The following is a 25,000-nucleotide window of genomic DNA, read 5'->3' as shown; positions in this document are numbered from 1 at the left end:
AGTCTTTTAACATAATTTTCAACATTTAAATGAAAGAGTGGCAATTTTAAGATGGTTAACCATAATTGTTCTGTTCCTCAATGCAAATTGGACTCGCAGAAATGTAGGAAATTTTGGTGGGGGAATTGACCAGTATGAATCCCTTGGCATCCCAGGAGACTGTTCCCATAATGTTGCTGGCAGAGGGTACTATTTTGGCCTTCTTTTTTGGAGATGTGGAGTGATGCCAATTCATGATTGGCTTCTTCTTTTCTGGGTCAAAATGATGGAATCAACTTTCAACCAGGTTAGAGTGGTTGGCTTGGGACCTTAGGGTGCTGAGTTTGAGCCCCTGTCTACTGTTTAATTAACACCAGGTCGGGTTGACTCAGACTGTCATCCTTCCGAGGTCGGCAAAATTAATACCAGTGTACTGTTAATAGGGGGATTGCATCAGTGGCATGGCCACGCCCTCAGCCAATGATGCTATCTGCAGTCTTGTGCTGCAAATAGAGGAGGAGGAGGAGGAGGAGGAGGAGGAGGAGGAGGAAGAAGTGTAATTGCCCTGCGAACGTGAAGCGAAAATGAGGTTTTAGCAATTGGCTCATGTCCGTCCGTCTGTATGTCTACATACATCAGTTTATGATTGATGAACAACTTATTTAAATTGAATTATATTTTGAACACAAATCGGAACATGAATTGAAAAACAAACCTGCCATTATTATATTAATACGCTAAGCCATATTTTGCGAACGGATTGTCGCCACTTTTGCCATACGGGTGCTCTGTCATCTAATGTACAGCATAGGGTAGGTGAGATTGCGCCAGACGGACAGGTTTGGGAATTTTTGGTGATTTTCTAATTTTTACATTAGTTTGCATGGCGACGTGTGACATCACCACTGAGAGGCATAATGACGTCATGACATCATCGGTCATTCGCTGATGTCATTACGTCTGTCGTCGACAGACCGTCACCGCTGAGAGGCGTAATGCCACTCCTAGAAAACAGCGTCTGCAATGTAAAACCCTCTTCTGCACATGCTGACTACCTCAGAAGGTACATTTGACACAAAAAAATGGAACAAGAAACATTGTATATAAAGAAATTCTATAAATCACATTGTGAACACTGGATATATTGACGTCCTAACGAACCCTCACTTTAGAAACTTCACGGGGAGCGTGGGTTTGGCTAATGTACATTACTTTGTCTGAACTTGTCTTGCTTGCACATGCGCAGAGGAATGAGATTTTTTTTTTTACTCTTTCTGTCTGTCTGGCAATCAAACAAAATTGAAAATCATTCCAAACAGGAAACTTACTGTTCTTAAGGATATCATAAAGGACACATACAACAGGCACGAATAACTAAATGCACCATATGTGTTTGTGTAGTGTTATTGACTGCATCAATGGGGGTGAATTCCGGAATTTATTTGTATGAATTTCACAATCTCTATCTTATTTTAATTGAATTTATACTGGAACACTGTAAAACACAACTTGCCTTCTTTGCACTTCCAAGAACCTCCAGTTTTGCAGTACTTGGATGTGTTAAATAGGGTGGTCTATAAAACTACTTCAATACTGGTAAACTTCTGGAATTTTTTTAAACTATCTTTAAAGTCATTGTTTTATTAAAATTTAGTATATACAATAGTTGAACACTGCATGGGTTATCGTGTTTTATGAACTCTCTAGTTTGGCTGTCCCCTGCACAGTGGGAGACTGAGTTTTGCAATCACCGCTGTGTGTCTCTGTCTTTCTGTCTGTCGTAACTTTTTTTTTTAACCATTTGAGCATTTGTCATAACATTTTCAAAGATCTATGAGAATATGGAGAAGACAAATTAATAATTTGGTTAAAAGGTCAGAGGTCGAGATTGCATAATATCATCAATTTTCATCCGATTGACTTGAAATTTGAACAGGGTTTGCATAAAGGTTCACTGAATTGGTTCACCTATAAAACGCAAGTAGCCAATTGTTTTGAAGTCAAAGGTCACAATCATCTCCATCTAATTGACTTGAAATTTGAACTGGGTTTGCACATTGGGTCACTGAAGACTTTCTTTTGAGGTCAAAAGTTCATGGTCGCCAAAAAGATTTTTTGCTCCACTGAGTGCCCTTGTAGTTTTTAGCTGTTTTTGTCATGTTTAGGTCAGGTATGGGAGCATGTGCCAGAACAGCACGTCGCTGCGTCCACTTTCCGCCGGTACTCCAGGGGCCTCCGTCTGGCCATCCCCCAGGCAGATGTCAGGCCCATCCCCATCTCCTTGAGATGATGGTCAACCTGTTGCAACCATGAGGCACGTGGTCGACCCACTGGCCTCCTCCACTCATGAGACTCCCTCGCTGAGAGAATCTGGTGAGCAGGATCTGAGTCAGGAAAACGAGCCACATGTCCATACAGCCGCAACTGACGCTCACGGACTATGCAGGTAACAAATCTCATCCGAGTCTCTCTCAGCAACCGCTCGTTGGACACAAAATCCAACCAGCGATAGCCAAGGATTCTCCGAAGAGACCTGGTACCAAAGGAATTAAGTCTCCGTCTCAGATCCTTGGTCAGAGTCCAAGTCTCGCACCCATAGAGCAAGACTGGAAGTACCAAGGACCTGAAGACTCGGACTTTCGTCCTCCCGCACAGGTACCGGCAGCGCCACACCCCATGATCCAGTGAATCCATGACTCCCCAGGCCAGACCCAGACGTCTATTGACCTCTGACTCGCAGCCAGCAGAGACATGAATATCACTGCCAAGGTAAGTGAATCTCTCCACGACCTCAACATCCTCACCACAAACAGACACAGACAGGACAGCAGCATCCAAGATGTCATGTTTAGCATACGGAAAAAAAGAAGTCCGAATACAAAGTGGACGTCGACAGGCTGTGTTTTCAAAAAAATGCTTTCTCGCTGCGTATTTTATTTGTTGTGGGATTGAGACAGAAAAATGTCAAAAGATGTCATGATTGCAATCCGTAAAAGGATTGTGGTTTTTTATTGTGGTGTCATTCCTACCTTGTGATTCCTCATCATTTCTTCCTTGTCATTCCTTCCTTCATCCCTTGGTTGTTTTTGGCGGATTCCATCTCTACATCTTTTTCATTAAAAAAATGTTTTTTTTCTGACTTGTTTAACTCTCTTTCTGATGTGGATCCCAACGACATCCTCGTGTAGTAAATTATCTTGAGGGTCGTTTATATGGGAAACCCCTCAACCCCACCTCCCTCAATGATAAATCTCATACAAATCCCTTCCCTCGTTCCCTTAATGTCCCATCAAATATTCCCGTCCCTTCTGTCTCCACTTGGACATTCTGCTACCTGTTATCCTTCGCTTTGAGTCATCTTTATTTTGTACATCAAGTTTGGCAGGATTTATCTTTACCCTCTCCCCTTTCGTTGCTCCTTCCCTTCTATTATATCCCCCATACTCCTTTATCCTCTTAATCTTCCTTCACCTCTCTCTCAAACTTGGTTCACCACCTTTCCTTCATCTACCGTCCTACATTTTCATATTTTCCTCAATTTACTCTCGACCTCTACATACACAATAAAGAGATACCTCCATTCATATCCTCTTCCCTTCTATCCCTTTACTCATTTGTTGGCATTTACAATTTATTCCCTCCCACACTCCTCCCTACCACATGTATTTTAATAAATAGATGCCTTATAAAGGGGTCACATGATCACATCTATTTACACAAGGAGTACTGTAGGTACTGCACAGACAATAGTGCGCACACATTATATGGAAAGGTGAATTTGGAATGCTCTTTTCATTAACTGGTATGACCCCCTGTGAACCTCAATGAAAGCAACAGAAGACCGTTCTGGGCCTTTTTTTCTGACTAAATTACGCATTTTGTTCCGCCTTCCAATCCACGTGGCCTTGCAGCAATCCACAACAGAGACTTTCCGGGAAAGAGTATGTTTTACAGCAGTTTTTTCTCACTCTGCCCATCTGTAAGTAGGGTTTAACAGGTTGTGGTGTATCGAGCTCTGAAGCTCTGATGTCACCTTGGCATGGCGATCGCTCGACTGGTTCGAAACAAAACAATCTGGGAGGAAGCATGCTCACTTCGATGGAATGCCCTTTTCGTGTTGAAGCATTGTTAAATATGGCTGCCATGTTGATCACCTCACTAGCGACTTACTTTTGCGATGAACCAAAATCTTCACAAAGAGGAGAGAATCATTTCAAATCAGATGATGTGGAAAACTTTTCATATTTTCCAGGAGAACTTGGGGGAGTTTTCCAAGCTGGCATGAAGGACAAATCTGAGAGTTGTGGTAATGTCTGCTTTGGAAAGTCATGTTGGTAAAAGAGGAGAGTTCAGCGTTCATTATGTGGATTAATAATCCCACATCGGCTTCTTTGATTGTAAATCACATTCAGTACTTTTATTATTTCATGGATTAACACCTCGTTCCTTCAGAAAACGATAAATGCTGCATGTATGACTCTCTGATTGGTGATTACAATCTGGAACGAAACACTGTACCATCTTCACAAAGCTATGGTGGCCATATTGTTCAATAGTGCAAAACCAGGCAGTGCATTGTCATGTCAACCTAACATAACGTTTCAGAGCTCCATTGTGGTTGTATTTTTTTTTAATCTGATTAAAAAATATTGTTTTGGGTTGTGGTATGGGTGCACGACCCAAGAGACAATGTCGCTTCCTTCCATTGGAATCATTGTAATTGCTTCAGCCGTTATTGTGCTAGGCTGAGTGACATTTATCAACAGTTTGGTCGATGAACAATTCAGTGATTTTGTGATCTCTCGATTTGGTACTTTAGTGATGTATTCTGATATTTTCATTCTTGCTAGTTATGAAAACGTTTGAGAATAAAAGATGTCTTTCTTTTAAAGACTTATGACTTCACCCGAAGGTAGTGTTTCAGCATATCACTTTGTACACATTTGATGGGGTGACCATTTTTTTCCCATCCCATCCCTATATATGGAGTACAGTACTACTATACTCCATGATTTTGTATTACTTGTGAAAATTTAGAACTTGGTACGTTTAGGTCTATTGTAAGTGTTTAATATTGTCGCTTCTGAGACTCGCAAATGCGTTTTGCCTCGGCATCGGGATTGTTTGTCCCACGAACAGCTGAACAGTTTTCTAACTACTGCATTCACTTTAATTATCTACAACTTTACCATTTCCCAAAGTCGACCAAATGAATTGAATTGACAGAAACACGTATGGGAGGCAGATGGATGGAACATGTGTCTTACCTTTTTAAGGGGTTTATTTATAACTATCAGGGGCTAACTTGTGCTGTCTGGAAGGGGGGGGGGCAGAATACCCAGTTGTGTGAGCTTTTCTCAGTGGTGGTTTCGGGATGTTTTGGTCGTTGAAAAGTGATGGAGTTATTGGTCTCATGGTAGTTACCTTCTGCTGGTGGCAGCACTCCCTGACCCAACATCACAATAGACACTTTATAGTGGCCTTTTCTGGCCTCAAAACAGAGGTCGTGGCCAATGTGTGGTAGCTTTAAACCTTGCCTAGATTTTGACGTATCTACAGCCGGGATTTGATGCTTCCAGGTGCTACGGTTCGGCTGTGAAAGTGTAACATGCAAATGCACAGACAAACACACAAACACTTAAAAATATGTATATAGATGAGTATATGGAGAAAGGTGGATGGGACGTGCAGTTTGGAGCTGTCCAAGTGACTCAACAGACACGAACGGGGAGAAGGTAAAATGCAACTTAAGTACAATGTTGAAATATAGAAGAATTCCTAACCCCCACAGACCGCGCTTTTACAAATAATGGATAATGCAAGCGAGGACTTCCCTTTCGCGATGCATGGCGTGAAGTCTGATGTCGCGGAAATTTCACCCATGTCACACTCACCATGAACGGATATTTTTTTTTACACTTTCTTTGCGGATTGTGAAGTGCACAAAGCAGAAGCACATGAAAACACCATTTTAATGTTCCAGAAAATCCCATGAAGGAAAACGACTTAAAACTAGTGCAAGTAGACTCAGCAAAGATCGAATATGTAAGCACAAGTAGAACGATGTGGCATACAGTGCCATTGTTGGAAGCACCTATGCCAAAAAACCTGCTGATTTTTTTTTTCAAGTGTGAACAGTGCCACCTGTGGTGGCAATCTGGCTGTTTAAGATAGGCTTAATTGATTAAACTAGTGGGTGTAAGCTTAGCCTTCTCATTTTATTGGAGTTCATGCCAGAGTACATGCTGGAGTTTTCCATTTTGTGAGGCTAAAATATGTGCTTGACTTCCTGTCTTGGGGGGTGGGGGGCACTTAAGGCCAGTCGAGGAGTTGAAACCAGAGGTAGAACTGGGTTTGAACCTCTACATAGGCCCAATAACTGTTAAATGTCAATTTTGGAGGTCAGTGACATCCATGTTTGCTCCATTACAGTAAGATACAGGACAAATTGGAATCAGCAAATCCTTTTGAGGAAATTTTGAGGTTTTCCTCCTGAAGGCTCATAAAGACTTGCGAGGACAAAATTATTGGCAGTCAAACGATATGATACATTTTAGAAGCCTCGTACACTTCCCGTCCGTCCAGCAATGTCGTCAGCCTTTTTTGGGTGTCCAAGTGAGAAGGCACTTTCCCTGTCCCTGCCCCTCTTCGCAAAAGGTGGTGGAGGCAATCACCACCTCCCTTCGGCCCTCCTCACTCCAGCATCCCAGGAGTAAAAGAAAATGTGTATATGTATATATATATATATATATATATATATATATATATATATATATATATATATATTTATATATATATATATATATATATATATATATATATATATATATATATATATATATATATATATATATATATATATATATATATATATATATATATATATATACTGCATATGTTTAATGTTCAAGTATCAGCATGTATCAGAGAGTGCGCTGGTACTCTATCTTGTGATAGCATGGAAAAAAAAAGTCGGACCCACCCGCTACATACAAAACTGAATGGTGTATTTTCTCGAAGAAGTCACTGAGGCTACACATGAGAGCCTACTTGGTCTGTTTAGCTGATTGTCAAGGCAGGGATCACTTCTCAGTACTCCAGACCATGGCAAAAGCCAAACAACTGAGATCGGTCAAAACCGGCAAATCATCTTCTCGTTCATCATCATCCTAATCCTTATGATAATTCATGGATTCGTGTGTGTGTGTGTGTGTTTTTGTTGTGCTTCTCCTACAGTTCTGGGCTGATTACATCCAGGCTTGCTACAGAGGATCAGCATGGTCCCAGTTAATGTATAGGGGTGTGTTTTATCTTTGCTGGTGGTCTTGGGGGGGGGGGAGGAGGAGAGGGAGGGGGAGGGGATGCAAATTCTCGATCTAAATGTGTGTCATGTCGTGCCGGGTATTACAAGTTTCCACCATTTACAGCACAGTATTCCTTGTCCCAATGTTTTCTAGTGCAGTGAGGTGTTTTTAATTATAAGCAGAAGCTATATTTTTTGCTTCATGCACGTAACCTGGGTTATTTTTTTGCCTAGACAGTGTTGTCAGTTGCCTATACAGCACCAATATATAGGTATGCATCAGAAGAATGTGTCGCATGCTTAGAACACTATTGCCCGTCGGGTGGGTACCCTGCTAGTAATAATAATCGTCTTCAGACGGTGTATTTCTGAGCTGCTTCACTCAAAAGCAATGACTGGTACCATTCGATAGAGTTTTACTTGGTGCAGCCTCCTTTGCTGTCGTATTTTTAATTGCTTGAAAGGATTCCACAAAAAGTACGCAAAACTGCATTCCTTTGTAAAATAATAGGAATGGATCCGAGGGGTGGGCTGGACTACCACTATAAATCTCCATTATTGAGTGGGGTTGCAGGACACATTTACCCTCGAGTCATCAGGCCTATGCAGGTGTGGTTAACAGTGGGATATTATGAAGAAGTCTGTGACAGCAACAACCCCCAGATATTTATATAAAGTACATCTTATGTATAATTTTAGAATGTCTGTAAAGTATGTGCAGTACCATTAAAATGTGAGCATGTCTATAAAGTTGTGCTACATTTGTAAACCATCAGTAGAATATCCATATGTATGTCTAAAAAAAAAAAAGAAAAAAAAGTAAAGAAACAAGTGATAAAAACATTTTTGAAAATGCAAAAGGTTGTAGGGATGTTACTGCAAAAAGTGTGTAAACAAGTGAGGGATGATCACAAGAAATGAACATGTGGAATGAACATGTCTTAAAAACAGCAATTCACCACTATCTCATATCTTCTCCCATCCAAAATCTTGATCTTTACTACGCCCATTAATCCACCACAAACCTACCTTCAAATTCCCTATTTTCCTTCCTGAAAGTCCCTGTAGTACCATCTTGTTTACCCTGTGTACCCCGCCCCATCCTTTTCCCTTCCACAGATCACCTCTTGTCTTTGTTCCCTACTATTTTGTGCTTTCCTCTCCTGCCCCCCTTGTTAAATGTTTCTGTGTATTAGCTCTTACACAGGCCTCGACATGGTATACAAAAAATAAAAAAATCCCTACATCTTTCTGTGAATAATGGTTGTCCCAAGAAAAAATGCCGTGTGTGTGTGTGTGTGTGTGTGTGTGTGTGTGTGTGTGTGTGTGTGTGTGTGTGTGTGTGTGTGTGTGTGTTTTGTAACTTTGTCTTCTATGGGGACAACCATTATTTAAGGAAAGATGTAGGGATGATTTCACATGTTCATTTCTTGTGACCATCCATACCTTGTTTACATACTTTTTGGAGTAACATCCCTACATCATTTTGCAGTTTCAAAAATGTTTTTTTTTTAATTTGTATAATTCAATTGAAATAAAATAAAGATTTTAAAAGTCATATAAAAACAAATTCCAGAAGTTTACCACCGTTGATGCAGTGTCTTTTGCAGCACCTTATTTAACACGTTACATTAGTTATTCGTGTCCGTTGTTTGTCCTTTATTGGTTGACGAAAAAATATTTTCACGGAAAAAAATAAGTGACCACTATACTCGTTAGTGTTGTGTGTCTGTCTGTCTGTCTGTCCCGAGCATAGCTCTGTGGGTTTTGATCCGATCCTGATGAAATTTTGGTGGGAGGTTTATATCATGATCTAGTTGTGTTTTCCTGAAAATGGGCGGACCACGCCCAAAAAACATGTGTTTTTAGGGGCTAGCCGATTTCTATTGGCATCTTCTCCTTGGGGGTTTGTCGAATCTGGCAGGGGTTTCGGTATTTGGTTAGCCCAATGGCACCTGCATAGCCCCACAGAGCTCGATTTTTCATTTTCGTCCCAAGGTCAAGAATGTCAAGGTCACGAACTTAGAAAATTTCGAATTTTGACATAAAAATCATACGACCGCCCAAACTTTGAGAGCTAGGATGACAATATTTTTTATGCATAATCTTGAGGTCATTCCCCACCTAAAGTCTTGAAACCATTTTGCTCTATCTCGAACACCTTGCCCGTGGCGCCCCCTTCAAGTTTGTTTTTACGCTGATTTCATCAAAGTATGGATAATCCGAGGAGTGCGAAATGCCATATAGCCTATATTACGTTATATTGTTCCTGGAATGTTCCAGAGGAAGTTTTGCACCAAAGGTCATAATCCTTGACCTTTGACCTTTGACCTTTAAAGGTCACAAAGATCAAATTTTCAAAGTTGTGGGAATCGAACCGGGTTTTCGACCTTCTTCGACGAACTAACTCATATAAGCTATAGCATGTATCCTGTTTCTTTATTTTAATGTCCACAACATTGTTTTGTGACCTTTAAAGGTTATGCAAAGGCCAAATTTTGAAAGTTGTTGAACGAAACCGGGTTTTCGACATTTTTCAGATAATAACCTGTCACTCGTACCACATCATGTTGATCATTTTTATAACTTGGTCAAAAATTATCACATTGTCTCATCCTCGACTTCTGAAACCATCTACATCGTCAAATACCGCTCGTGAACCATCGTCGTCTTCAGACTTGTGACATCCTTAAAAAGAGTAAGTTTTCATTCTGTTTGGAATGATTTTCTGTTTGGAAAGAATCATTCTGTTTGGAATGATTTTGAATTTTCCTTGATTGTCAGACAGGGCAGATGGAGTACAAAAAATATTATCTCACTCTTCTCTGCACATGCCTGATCAGGACAAATTCCGCACCAAAGTAATGCTAAACTCCAGATTTGTTTTCCGATTTGTATTCAAAATATATTGTTGTGGGACGAGGGTCGGTGGCGAGAACGACACGAGGTGGTGAAAACTTGCGTCGTCTCCCACCAAACTCCCCGGAATTGTAGGCCATCGCTCGGATAACTCCGCAAGCCAGCGGGTTGTTTAACCGACCGTGGGTGCCAATATCTCAACCGTGTAGCGTAGGGTCTATTTGTCTATAACCAATTTACCTAATTTACTACGCGATTTCGACTACTGGGGAAACCATGCCCTCGGCATGTCTTGCTCGAATCGGGTCACTCTACCATCTGTGGTAGAGTTCCAACTACCAACTCCGGTTCGGGTGCAGCCGAGCGGAAACTGCCAAAGCTGTGCCGGCTGGAATGAACGGATTATCGGGGATAAAACTCCGCCTAAACTCAGATCCGAACCATGCTGGACCAATTCAAGAAGGGAAAGAAACGGACTAGGAATATTTCTACAAATGTTTATTTACAATAAAAAGACAAGGGCAAGGGTTAACACGAATATGCAAGAAGGAATATTTAAATTGAGCAAAAACACTTATTCAGACCTACTAACAAGACGGGCCCACACTCAGACACACACACACACACAAAATGAAAAGAAACCCAGAGTCTTTATTGGACCCTCGAAGCCGTGCAGAGAGACAAGCTGGGGGTCAGAGTTCGTCGGTGTACCTGACCGTCAGAGGAAGGGCATGCTCCATGATGCGGCACCCGACAAAGGTCGTTGGTCCGGTCCCCAGTCACACGTAGGGACTCGTGGTTCATGGTGGAGCTCGGGTGGTGAACAATCGGGGTCCACATAGGGAGGTCAGGGTTGCTCTGTCCTTCCTTAAAACTCCTCGTCACAGCCACCGTGAAGCTCCAGAACCCCGTACAGTCACTGTGAAACAAAACTGACTGGTTACAGCCACTGTGAAAGCAAACTTGACCCATTACAGCCACCGTGAAAGCCAACTCGACCGGACCCCTCTTTTACAGAGAGTCTCGGAGAATTTATTGGCCTCTCTCCACGGGGAAGGGCCCTTGGCGAAAACGCACCTCGCTGTTCGCCTCTGATTGGACAGGGCCCTCTGGCCCACCTTTCCAGGGCGGAGCCTCTGCCCCTGCCAGGAGACCTCAGCTACTCTTCCACGTGGCTTCACTATCGATGAGTAACAGTGTCAGCGCCGCGAAGGTCATCGTACAAGAGCTACAACGTTCGTGGGAGCCGAGAACTGGAACCGCGAGACCCCCTCTCGGCAAGTCAAGGTACGAGCAGCCAGCGGGTGGTGATGGAGCGTGATGGGCTGAAGGGGTCATGCAGATGGGATGGTTTATTAGATGTAATAACCTAACTAAAAGAAATCGCAACGCATGCCTTTGATTCTCCCACTAGACAAAAGGAAGGGGATCTGACGACACACATATTTAATGACATAACTCACTTTTGGGACATCTGTAGGTTGAATGCAAATGGTTTCCGGATCCGTAACAATATCATTCAATTGAAATTAAGTTGTTCCTCAATCATAAACTGACGTATGTTGACAGGACAGACACAGACAGACAGGCAGACACAATTGAACCAATTGCTTAACTCCACTTTTCGCTTCGCACGCACAGGGAACAATAAAACAGAAAGAACACTGTGGAGTGTAGAAACACACCAATATCAGAATAGAGGGAAAGCATTTTTTTCATGTTTTTTTCATTGTGAAGAAAAGAAAACCAAATTCTATAACTTTGAGGATAAAATGGAATTCAATAGACATTTTTGTAAGTACAGTGGTTGTCACGTTGACGGGTCTGCTAACTTGGGATCTATATCATGTCGCCATACTAACCCGAACCCGCTCCAACGCAATGATATGATGTCAGTAGGGTTGAAAAATAGTAAATAGGTTTGATCAGGGAAATCACTTCAACTGAATTAGCACATGTAACTGCATAGACCATTTCATAAGATCCTACAACTTTGCTCTTGTGTCAAAGTTTGTAAAATGCCAGTATAGAAAAGTTTTAACATTTTTTTTTCTTCTCACCTTACTGACTCGTTTGTCCTATTTACTTACGATGGGTGTTTGAAAATTTTCATGAATGAGATACTCGCAATAGTCCAATATATGCCAAACTTTTATTTATTTTTCAATACATACATAATCCATTATTAGTAGGACAATATAACTGAAATTATTTGTATTCAAAGTAGAGAAATCCAACAACATCAGGGTGGAGGGGAGGGGATGGGGAGGCAAAAAATAGCATTCCTTTCCTGGAGTAATTCTCTGCAGACTACTTTAGTAGGATTTCTTACCAATTGTACTGTACTGTATGAGAGTACAACTCTCATTTACTATCGTTCCAACTCACATTTTTGCCTTGGGGGAGTGAAGGAGGACACAGGTGTAACTTGCTGAGGCAGAGTGCCAAAAATGAAAGTAACCAAACGAGTATGCAAAAAACACAGAGATGAGCACATGCTATGAACAACAATCGATGGAAATAGAGACAAATCTGGAAGCATTTGAAGCAAGTCACACACAAATTCGAAAATCTTCTTCTGCCTGAAACCCAAAATTGAATGAATTAATTAAGATTAATTTGCATTTGTAATCAACTATTTCACTACATTTTAAAAATCCTGCAAGAAACAAAAAATCCTGACCACTCCCCTATAAATTTTTTTTCTGTGTAACACTATCATTCATACACCCTACTCCATGCAGTCTTGAGAGAAAGGACATGGGAAGGGTCTTTTTAACTTTTGCTTTGCGTTTCTGAACACAATATATATTAACTTTGTTCGTGAACTTTGAATAACAGGGACGATAGCAACCTTATGAAGCTGATTGGTCAAACAGAACAGTCCAGAGCAGAATATCTTCTTCATTTTCTTTAGAGCCAATTCTTCATGGAGAAACTGATTTATTTGGAACGATCTTTGAGAAAAAGATGCACAACAAACATCTTTTGGACGAACTTAGTTCTGTCATCGCATCACTACGCACCACTGTTTTGTCTAAATCTCGCAGTTACTCGGGTCTCAGAACATGTGGCAAATTTGATTGGTCGAGATGGGGTACAATTTTCCCCAAGTACTGCTAAACTGAAGGTTTTTGGAAGTACAACAAGACTATTTGTGTTCTACATTGTGTTAAAATATATAATTAAATTTAAATAAAATAAAAGTTTTAAAGGCTGTAGAAAAAAAATTACATTTAATCGGAAGTTTACCGCCATTTATGAACCCTTTTTTTACACCACCTTAATTAACACATTAAATTAGTTCGTGCCTGTTGTTTGTGTCCTTCATAACGTCTCTTAAAACAGTAAGTTACCTGTTTGGAATGATTTTCAATTTTGTTTAACTGCCAGACATGCAGACATACTACTACAATTACCTTACTCCTCTCTGCACATGTGCCCTTGGGACGAGATTCTGTACAATTTGCCAAATTCAGAGCCAATGTACTGCTAAACTGGAGGTTAGTGTTGCGATTTGTGTTGTACTGTGTTCAAACTATAAAATTTAATTTCAATTAAGTAGTTCCTCGATCGTATAAATAGGCTGAAACAACAAAACAGAGTGAGTCAATTGCTTAAGACCCAGTCACACCTTGACGTTTTAGCCAGCAATGGCAACGTATTAAAATGTATGTAAAACGCTGGCTTACGTTGAACTTTTGATGTTTTTTTTTTAAAAATTCTGACGTATTCATAACGACTTGGTCTTATGCATAACGTATTAGTAACGGACACAGAACGTTTCGTTGTGTTATAGATAACTTATACCAACGAATGCTGAACCTGTTGTCGGCCTTCACAACCTATGCCCAACGATAGTCTAACTTATGCATAGCGCGCTGCACGCATCGCCGACGATGACGTGGCGTAGGTTATGAAAAGGCTGCCGCACAACGATTCAACTCATAACCGCCGCAGAAATGGAAGTGTCAACATCGCAGTCACACCTTGGCGATCTTGCCAGCGTATGCCAACCTCTGAAAAATGCGTCTAAAACGCTGGCGCACGTCGAATACGGTATGGGTAAGTTTGGTATGCGTGAATAGAACGCTAAAGTACGCTATCATACGTCATAGTAAGTGGAGTACATCTTGTAATTTTGAACATGTTGAAAATTTTACGACGTACTTGCCGTATGACACACGCTCCGCATGCGATGGGAATAAGTTGTACGCACGTTACGCGATCGTTGACACACATTGACACACGTTACTTGTAAGGTATTCATAAGTCGAAACACGTCAAGGTAATGGTTAGCGTCAGTGTTCCAGACTCCCGTTTTTTTTTTTTTTCTTCGGTATGACGGTGTTCAGTGTACAGTGCTGTTAGGGTTATGATTAGGTTATGATTTAAATCATTGAGCGGCAGCCTATTAATTATATTATATTATAACCGCACTAGAAATCGAAGTGTCAAAATCACCATCATACCGTAGGAAGGAAGAAAAAAAAACCAGGGAGTCTGGAACACTGACGCTAACCATTACCTTGATGTGTTTCGACTTTGGGCACCTTACAAGTAACGTGTGTCGATGTGTGTCACCGATCGCGTAACGTGAGTACAACACGTAACTCATAGGTTATAAATAAGTTTCGGGTACGCTAAACATTACCTCGACGTGTTTCGACTTATGAGTAACTCACAAGTAACGTGTGTCAACGATCCCGTGACATGCCTACAACTAATGGCCAGCGTTATGCGGAACGTGTGAGTCATACGCTGGCATAAGTCTTAAAATTTCAAGCATGGAAAATTTGAGGACAATCAAAGTACAACGTTTAAAGCCAGCGTACTACGACGTATGGCAGTGTTTTTCAGCGTGCTCTCAATGTTATCAAAACTTACCCATAACGTATTCGACGTGTACCAGCGTTTTAGACAAATTTTCCAAAAATCGGCATAAGCTGGCTAAAACGTCAAGGTGTGACTGGGCCTTTACCTCCGCTTTGTGCTACACATGCGGGGTAAAAATATTTTGGCCTATCACCTGTATCCTACCTTGGGCATGTCTCAAAATGGCCCTTCAGTGTTCTATATCACCTTGAAATAATTGAGCCAAGTTATTCGATGGAATCTCATATCTTCAAGCTGAACAACATACAGTATTCTTTCATAGTGCTTGAAGACCCTGATAATTTTGGTATGAGGCTGGGGCAGGGAGCATGCTCATATCTCACTGTGGACAGGTTTGTGACATCAAGGCCCTAAATCTGGCATTGCTCATTTTTTCCCTTTCTGCCCTCCATCCCTTCCCAAGCTCATCAGATCACACTTGCTAGTGCAGTAAGCCATCCTATTCACCATAATCAGATTCAAGCTTTGCGCTCACTTCAACTCTTTAATCCTTTTGCTTTTTTTCTCATCTGTGGAATTGCCTTCCTGTATTCATTCAGTTCCACTCTTCACTTCAGTATCAACCACATATCACACCTCTCTACCTCCACACCAACACCACCATCACTGTAATCTCTTCTATTTTGACTGACACTGTCCACCATATTATTTTTCTATTATCACTAATTTTGTTGTTATATTATTTTGTGCCCCATATCTGCCTTTCAGCTACTAAGCCTGGTGTTGGCGCAGTGGTTAGGGCAGCGGCTTGGGATCCAAAAGGTCCTGAGTTCAAGCCCCGTTGGGCCACTGAATTAATACACCAGGGGGTTGACTCAGCCTGTCATCCTTCCGAGGTCGGCGAAATGAGTACCAGTATACTGGGCCGGTGTATACCCCGGTTAAAATAGGTGTACCATATCCCTGTGTCGTAAGAGGCGACCAGGGTTGCGTCAGGAAGGGCATCCGGCGTAAAACATGTGCCAAATCACAATGCGGATCATACGGATGATCCGCTGTGGCGACCCCTAACGGGAGCAGCCGAAAGAAGAAGAAGAAGATCTGCCTTTCAGCTACTGCCACATTGTTGAGAAGTTACCAGCTTCTGTCATTCATTTCTTCCATAAGAATTAACCTCGATTACTGTAGCCTTTGTGCCATGTCACTGTGTGGTAATTGTGAAATGTAATGTTTTCATTATAGGTACAATGGAAACCAAAAAGAAAATCAGAATTTTTGGTGAGTCAGGAAGAGTTCAGAAACTTGTCAAACATTTCCAACCACCACTCCAGGTTCAAAATGGAAACCCTTCAGAAATGGAAGAATGGAAAACCAAGCCCCATGTGAACTCTGACACAAAATCCAGAAGACCATCAGATATTCAGCCGAACACTGGCCCAATTCCAAAGGCTGTGGTGCATCCCTTGAAACCGCCTCTGGTTCCTGTGAGTTTGTTCTGTTGTACTCAGCACTGGATGTTAAATTAATTGTTTTGCCCAGAAGCTTATTGAGTGATGAATAATTTTTATAATATATGTTAAAATAACATGTCTTTTACGGTTTGCTCTCATCAACTTGACCTCCATGGAATGTTATTCTGTGGAGTGACATTGAGGATAATCTCTCAAGGCCTGTAAAATATTCCAGTGTCTCAAATTGCTCTGACAGTCCAGCCTCGCCATGATCTTCTCGTGGAGGGGTTGTTCTCAACAACGGTTGTAGAGGTGAAAGGTGAATTGGTGGCGCTTTAAGGTGCAGAGGCACAGATGGAGCTCATTAGTCTTGGTAGGCAGCTCATCTAGGAGAAGGAAACTTTGAATCCAAATCTGCCGCTGCCTTGCGGCTTAGGTTTTGATACCAAAGGCTAAGGGTTTAAAGAGAGTAAAGGTAGCAATCCTTTTTAAAGGAGGTTGCCTTTGCATTCATTTACCCATGGACCACACTTGGGTAAGGTGTACAACCCCATTTTAGCCTTGCATGAATCCATTGGAGCAGGTGGTGGATGGCCATGCAAGTAGCTGGCACATATCATAAGTAATGGCTCTATGGCTTTGATGCGAGGCAGAGGATTCTCTCATGGAGAAGAATGGTGAGATCACACATCTAGTATAGACACTGGAAGAAGGCAATGGCAAACCACTTCTGCTTATGCCAAGAAAACACTCATAATCAGAAATATAGGAGGTATACCTATGGTCTATAGTATCAGATGATGCCCTCCCCTCCCCCCCCCCCCCCAGCTTTGAAAGCACCCAAATGGCTACTGGGGAAGAGCAAAGTGTTTTGAAAAGTAAGACTGGTCGTTATGATGAGATTGAATCAAACCTGCAAGGAAATATTCGCTGAGGTCGCTAGAACTGAAAGTCAAACTCAAACATTCACAAAATTGGGACATGGAATGTAAGGTCAATTGATCAAAGAAATTTAAATGTCATAAAGCTAAAGATGGTGAGGACAAGAACTTAAATTTTGGGGATAAGTTAACTTAGAATTATTTTTTTTTGGCAGTTTCAATCTGATGATTACAAAGTGTTCTTTTCTTGTCACGAAACATGTAAAAGAAATGGAGTGAAAGTGATTTGCAATAAGTATATGGCAGGGTCACTACTGGGATACTACCCAGTCAATGACAGGTTAATATCACTAAGGTTGAAAGGACATCCAGTAAAGACCACTATCATTCAGATACAGTACATGCTCCATCTTCTGCAGCAGATGAAGAAAATGTGGAAGAGTTTTCTGGAAAGTTGCAGGAACTGGTAGAACAGGTTCTTAAAGGAGATTATCATAGGAGACTGAATTTTAATTACCATAGGACTTTGGAATGCAAAAATTGGAGAAGCTGGAACACTAGGAATTGCAGAAAAGCACAGACTTCGTATCCAAAATAAGGCAGGGAGGGAATGGTGGAGTTCTGTGTGGAGAATGATCTTGCAATTGCACACACATAGTTCAAAAAAACTAAAGCGCAATCTCTTAACATGGACGTCACCTGATGGGCAACATGTCAAAATCAGATTGACTACATTCTAATCAATAGAAGATGTAGTGTAGTGCAATGCTATTACATTCTAATCAGCAGTGCTCTGCAATCTGCCAATACTCTGCCAGACACAGACTGAGGGACAGCTCATGAGCTCCTTGTGGCAAAACTACGAGTAAAATTGAGAAATGTGGAAAAAAAATACAAAAACTCCAACCAGATCTGACATTGAAAACTTATCCAAACTAGAAGGGCACTCAGTAGAGTGCAAAACTCTGCCACATAATGCCTGATCCACGAGAACATTTCGGGCCCAATACATTTTTGAAATATCATGCTATATATCGTTTTTGGCCCTATCTCTCGATGGTGAAGAAATACTTCTAGAATTAAATAATTCTCGTATCCAGATCTGGATTTGGGTCTTCACCAAAATCGAATCAATTTGTTGTGATCACACACCCAACCTGTCCACCAAGTTTCATCCGAATCTGTTCACAACTTTTTGAGATATCATGCTATATATTAGTTTTGCCCCGTCTCAGCATTCAGCTGCTTTGACTCCACCCCACTGCTTTACACCGATTGGCTGGACAGCTGGCCTGACTCCGCCCCGATAAAATCATATGCCACCATTGCATGAAGCAGCACAGATCAGCAGGCCTCGGGCCTTAGGTCAGGGTGTTAGTCCATGACCAAGTGCAATTGGAATGATCCCAGGTTTATAACCACAATTTTTTTTCCTCATATAAGCCGTACGCATGTTTTTGCTTCATGTATGTAAAATGGGTTATTTTAATATGAAATAGGCAAAGCCACTCTGATTAAACACGGTGGGTTAGAATTTCTTCTTCTTCATTTTGGTTCCGGTATCGGCTCGAGTGTGCCTTAAAACAAACTAATTTTTATCTCTGGTTTGTTATCCGAGTTGTCTTTATTGGTTTCCAGTCTACAAAAGATATCAGAAAATGAAAATTGCTTGTCACTTCGTAATACAGTAGGCGATGTTTAATAAAACCATGGTTAATAAAACCAATTTGTATTTTGTAGGACTACTTCGACTCAGTCTGTACTTATCCCTATAGTTCCTGTGTTGAGAAACATTGGTTAACTCGAGGGGGAGCACTCGGTAGAGTGCAAAACCTCCGCCGCCAATACTGCTGGGTCACTCAAGTGAACCTGATATCCTATTCATTCAATTTGACGTCAACAGTGCTCACAGAGTTATAGTTTGCAACTTTCCCTTTTACTTTTAACTTTTACATACTCAATTCATTCGTCATAACTAGATTCCTTGAGACAGAAATTGATTTTACGTGGGTATATCCACCTGAAGTTCCAAAATCAGCCGCAATTATAATTTTGGCATGTTTTTTGTTGGAAATCACTTATAACATGTAGAAATGCAAAAAAAAAAAAAAAAATCGAAATTTTGTTGAAAAAAATTTCCAATTTTTTTTTCTCTAACAATTTTTTTTGGGGGGCGGGGGGGGGGGGTTGGAAATCACTTAGAACATGTAGAAATGCAAAAAAAAAAAATTCAAATTTTTTTTCAAATTGGCCGCCATAGTGGCCATATTGGATTTTGGACCAAGTCCAAAATCTAATGTCATGATCCTTGGACCAGACCTAACCCCCCCACCAAGTTTCGTCGAAATCCGTCGATGAGTTTTTCCGTAATACTGTTCACAAACAAACAAACAAACGCAGTCATAGACTGGTACTTACGAAATCGTCAACTTGACCTCTGACCTTGTCTAATAAAAGCTGTCTCTGGAGAAGGTAGCAACGCAAACCAGAAGTTTCTACGATTATTCTGTACCAAACCATCAAAAATCGTAACGTCGACTGAAGCAAAAATCTCCATTTCTCCACGCAATTATTTCATATTATTTTATCAAAGTCACAAAACCGTAATATTTGGCCATCCACCAACAACCTTCACATAATCCGAAGGCTTAGCGAGTCAGGCATGCGACGATAACCTTTATTGGGATAAAAAGTGACTTTTAAACATTATCTTTCGCAACTGAGGGTGGTGAGGAGGTATCCATGATATGGGGCCCAGCTTTTGGTCTTGTGTATGTTGGTGTTGTATGCCACTTCTCTGCAACATACAACAATCGACAGAAATTAAGAGCTGGTTCGAACCAGTTTCAACTTAGACCAAAAAATGATATCATATGAATGGCACTCGATAGAGCGCATACCTTCGCCAGGCTGAACAGTTTATATTTTAAACCCCACTGATGGGCAAGTTCTACATCCAGACCAAAATTTAATTGGCTTGTTCTTGTCACATACTCAACTCCTCCACCTAGTTTTGTCATAATCCATCCACAACCTTTTGAAATATCATGCTATCTATCGTTTTTGACCCAATCTCTCAATGGTGAAGAATGACTTGGATCTCATATCCAGATCAAAACTCTCATATCCAGATCATCGCCAATATTGAAGCAATTCATCCTTGTCACACACTGAAGCTATCCACCAAGTTTCGATCAAATCCGTTGATAACTTTTTGACACAGTCTGCTCACAGAAAGAGACACAAACAAACAGACAGGGGTGGAAACACCCTTCGATTATGAAAACATAATCTCCATCAACCTTCGGTGATGGAGGTAAATAAGAAAAAGCATTACAAAGACAAATACATGAACGTAGAGACATTGATTACAATATTCCACCATCACCAAACTGTTTTGTACAAAAATTACTTCATAAAAGCATGCAGCTCAGAACATATCTACTATCTAGTTAGCTCTGGCCTCATTCTTGAATGTAAGTGAACTGGAACATTTTGATTCCCCCTCAGAATCTGGTTTAACTGCATTCCATACACTTTTTAGGCAAGAGAGAACACATGACAGCCAGAGCCTTATCACCTGAATGGCTGCATTTACCCAAACATGCTCCTCTTTGGACTTTGGATTGTGTGAACTTCAGTGTCGTCTCCCCATTCACGTTTTTTTTTTCTTTTACTTTTTTTTTAACTTTTTTTTTTTTAATGATCCAACCACTCTCTTCGCATCTCCTTCATTTTTTTCCCATTGAAGTGTAATATCATCCAACAAATTCAAAGGATTCTGAAACTAGAGTTCATAGAACACAATATCCCACGCATTGTTCAAATATATACAGTGCTGTACTTCAATTTTAATAAAATAATGATTTTAACGATCATTAAAAAGAAATCCGGAAGTTTAGTGCTACTGAAATAGTCCAGAAGCAGTACTGAATTTCACCTTTATACACCACCCCATTGAACCTTTATTTAAATTGAAGTATAGTAAACCCTTCAATATTGCAGGTGTTAGGTTCCTGGGAAAAAAAAAAACCCACAATTGTGGAAACCAAGGGCCAATGAGAAAGCGGGGGTTCGGTTCCTAGACTTCAAGAAAATATCGAAGAAGATCGACGGCAGCCAGAACTAAACATATTACAATTGAAACAAGAAAGGCAAAGGGAACTCCCTTCGATGCCCCATGGCCATGGTGAGTCATTCACTCAACCACCCCCTGCTTGTGAAAATATTAGGGAAATGTTGCTTGTCTTCCATTTCACTTTTTCTTCTCTTTACAAAGCTGCTGTTTGAAAAATGGATTGGGCATTCCAAATGGTACTCAAAAACAGATGCAAACACGATAAATTCACATTTCTCTTTGATGAATCCAGATACTGTCTCAACGGTCAATTTTGCACCTCTCACCACATCCATTCTCCTCTCTGTATGCTCAATGGCAAAACCCTCCACCCCATAATCTGTTTTAGAGGAAACTCCCCCAAGATGTTTTCTTTTATTATTAATATTTTGCAAAGGGAAACATATACATACAAAGAATGAAAAGAGTCGAAGATCAAGAAAATTTGAGAAGGGGAAGAAAGACAGGATGGGGATGTTTATATATCGATTGCCACTAACTTAGTTGGGTCGAGTATCCTGTTCCTAAAGTTTGCTGAATGCCCCACAGTGTTATTATTGGTCTCGTACTGGTATCACCAGAGGGGACGATAGGTTTGCCTTCGATCTGTCTGTTCGTCTGTCCGGCCATCCCACCTGTGGTTTTTCAGACTATTGTTTTTCCATACCCTTTGACATATTCAACTGAAACTTGGCACATAACGTTATTATGATAAGTTACAGAAAAAGTTCGAGTTTCAGTGAGCTTCAAAATTTTCTCAGAGTTATGCCCTTTTTGGACTTAAAAATATCACATCAGACATGTATTGCAAAGCAATTCTCGCTCTTGGTGTGGATGAAAAAAAAAAAAAAAAAAAAAAATATATATATATATATATATATATATATATATATATATATATATATATATATATATATATATATATATATATATATATATATATATATATATATATATATATATATATATATATATATATATATATATATATATACTAGAACAGGCACTCATAGAGCGCATACCTTCGCCGCCACTACTTTTTTGTTCTTGGTATGAGTGTGGGGAACTGGTTTCATATGAATGGTCTTATGACACAAACCACATATCTATAATGTCATGACCCCCCCCCGACTTTCGGGGGCTGCGGACTAAACAACAATCAACTCACGTCGTTTTGGCGAGTCTTCACTCGCAAGCTCGGTGAATACAACGTTTCAACAAGAGAAGGTAATCTCGTTTGATGCTGGTTTCATGCAAATCGAATAAGAATTGACTGAGTTATGCCGAAAACCGCATATTTTTCAAGGGCGTGACCCCCCCCCCCCGACATTTTACCCCAACCGGTGACATGTGTAATGACGTCATTGTGTCACAAGATTGGGCATTAAATTCTGAACATTTTGGTGCTGGGTTCATGTAAAGCGGACAAGAATTGACCGCGTTATGACAAAAACCGCATATTTTTCAAGGTCGTGACCCCCCTGACCTTTGACCCCTCACCGGTAACAAGAGTATGGGCGTCATTGTGTCATATTGCATATCACAAGATGAGGCGTTGAATTCTGAACATTTTGGCGTGAGTTGCATGCAAATTGAATAAAAATTGACCGTGTTATCGTAAAAAGACGATTTTGACCTTTTCGTGACCTTGACCTTGACCTTTGACCCGAACGATCCCAAAATCTAATCGAATGCTTCCTGGCTAATAACCAATCATCCCACCAAATTTCATGCAATTCGGTTTAATACTTTTTGAGTTATACGAATCACAAGATTACAAATAAATAAATAAATAAATAAATAAATACACGCCGACCAAAACATAACCTCTCGCAGAATGCGAAGGTAATAAACACTTAAATATAAATATTGTTGCGGGCCCGGGGTCGCTGGGGTACTCCAAGGGTGGGGGGTATCTGTGGTTTGAATGTAGGTAATTTGGTCACAGGAAATTTGGTCACGGGAAACTTTGTCACGGTAAAACGGTCACAAGGTAATTTGATCACGGTGAAACGGTCACAAGGTAATTTGGTCACAGTAATTCGGTCACGAGGTAATTTGGGCACGGTATTGTTATTATTAACCTCCGCCATCGAAGATCAGAGGTTACTGTTTTCACTCCTTTCTGTTTGCTTGTTTGTTTGTTTGTGAACAGTATTATGGAAAAACTCCTCGACGGATTTCGACGAAACTTGGTGGGGGGGGGTTTATGTATGGTCCAAGGATCATGCCATTAGATTTTGGACTTTGTCCCCCCCCCCCCCAAAAAAGAATTGTTAGAAAAAATTTTTTTTTTTGCATATCTACATGTTTTAAGTGATTTCCACCCCCCCCAAAACAAATTCAGAGAAAAAAATTTATTTTTGCATTTCTACATGTTTTCAGTGATTTTCAACCCCCCCCCCAAAAAAAATTGTTAGAGAAAAAAAATTTTTGCAACTTTTTTTCAACAAAATTTCGATTTCTTTTTTCTGCATTTCTACATGTTTTAAGTGATTTCCAACCCCCTCTCCCCCAAAAAAATGTTGGAGAAAAGAACTATAACTCTGTCAGCACTTGTGACATCATATTTAATGAATAAGATATAAGGTTCACTTGAGTGACCCAGCAGTATTGGCAGCGGAGGTTTTGCACTCTCCCGAGTGCTCCCCCTCTAGTTATTCACTGCATTTAAGGCCAGTAAGGCTCAAGAGCAGTAATAAACATTTTCATTTCATGGCCGGCAAATCTTGTTGGCATAATGATGTATTGACCAAGTTTACTGACTACTATAATGGAATCGATTCTGTCTCTCTCAACTTTTAAATTCCGATTCCATTATAGTCATCAGTAAACTTGGTCAATACGTCATTATGCCAACAAGATTCGCCGTCCATGAAATGAAAATGTTTATTACTGCTCTTGGGCCTTACTGGCCTTAAAAGCAGTGAATAATAGTAATAATACCGTGACCAAATTACCTTGTGACCGAATTAGTGACCAAATTACCTTGTGACCGTTTTACCGTGACCAAATTTCTTGTGACCAAATTGCCGTGCCCCTCTGGTTCTCCCTGGACTCACCGGGAATCGCAGGCTGTCACACACGAAGAAATTTGTGTCGCGGCGGCTTGCCAAATGACCGTGAACGCCAATAGCTTGACCACGTGACTTAGAGTCCTCCGTCTGACATCGTTTTACCGAGGAACACATGATCTCCTTATCGGGGAATCGCGCCTTCAGCGATTATACTCTTATCTTTATTAAATCATGATTAATGCAGCTGAGCTTTCTGCGAGCACAATGCGGACTGATACGAGAGCTCATTAGTGGGGGATTATAACCTCCATGCTAATCTACATACAGACATTGCTGGACCAATGGAAGAAAGGACAACCACAGGCAGATTGGAAATATAACAAGAATAATTTATTTACAATGAGTGACGAGGGGTACGGAAAGGAGGGAGGGGAACTTAAGAGCTTTAATGGTGTCAAGGGAAACCGGGGCAGGAAAAGGGGAGATGCATTAAAATGAGTGTAATCAAGGTATGTATTTATAAAGAAAAAGGACAGCAAATGTACAAGTTGCAGACT

The 25,000-nt window shown here is 40.7% G+C and overlaps 2 protein-coding genes across 5 annotated transcripts in view; both read left to right on the top strand.

The window, feature by feature from the left end:
• LOC147018313 (uncharacterized) overlaps positions 1 to 25,000 on the top strand; it is a 138,862-nt gene that overhangs the window by 10,155 nt on the left and 103,707 nt on the right. For 3 of the 4 annotated variants that reach the window (XM_085897856.1, XM_085897853.1, XM_085897854.1), the window contains exon 2: positions 16,220 to 16,461. The exons of the other annotated variant lie outside the window; for it this stretch is intronic. In XM_085897856.1, the coding sequence (XP_085753982.1) occupies positions 16,220 to 16,461 (242 nt within the window). The remainder of the gene's footprint in view (positions 1 to 16,219; positions 16,462 to 25,000) is intronic. 4 annotated transcript variants of the gene reach the window in all.
• The window catches only part of LOC147018314 (uncharacterized), a 4,116-nt gene continuing 2,953 nt past the window's right edge, over positions 23,838 to 25,000 (top strand). The window contains exon 1 of the mRNA XM_085897852.1: positions 23,838 to 25,000. This exon is cut by the window's right edge and continues 2,953 nt beyond it. The gene's annotated coding sequence lies outside the window, so the exon portion shown is untranslated.

The sequence above is a fragment of the Eptatretus burgeri genome, chromosome 10, assembly GCF_056783735.1.
Source record: "Eptatretus burgeri isolate ZD-2024b chromosome 10, Ebu_testis_v1, whole genome shotgun sequence".
In the NCBI taxonomy this organism is placed as follows: Eukaryota; Metazoa; Chordata; class Myxini; order Myxiniformes; family Myxinidae; genus Eptatretus; species Eptatretus burgeri.
Note: the sequence above shows the minus strand (reverse complement) of the source record. Positions and strands in the feature narration are given on the sequence as shown.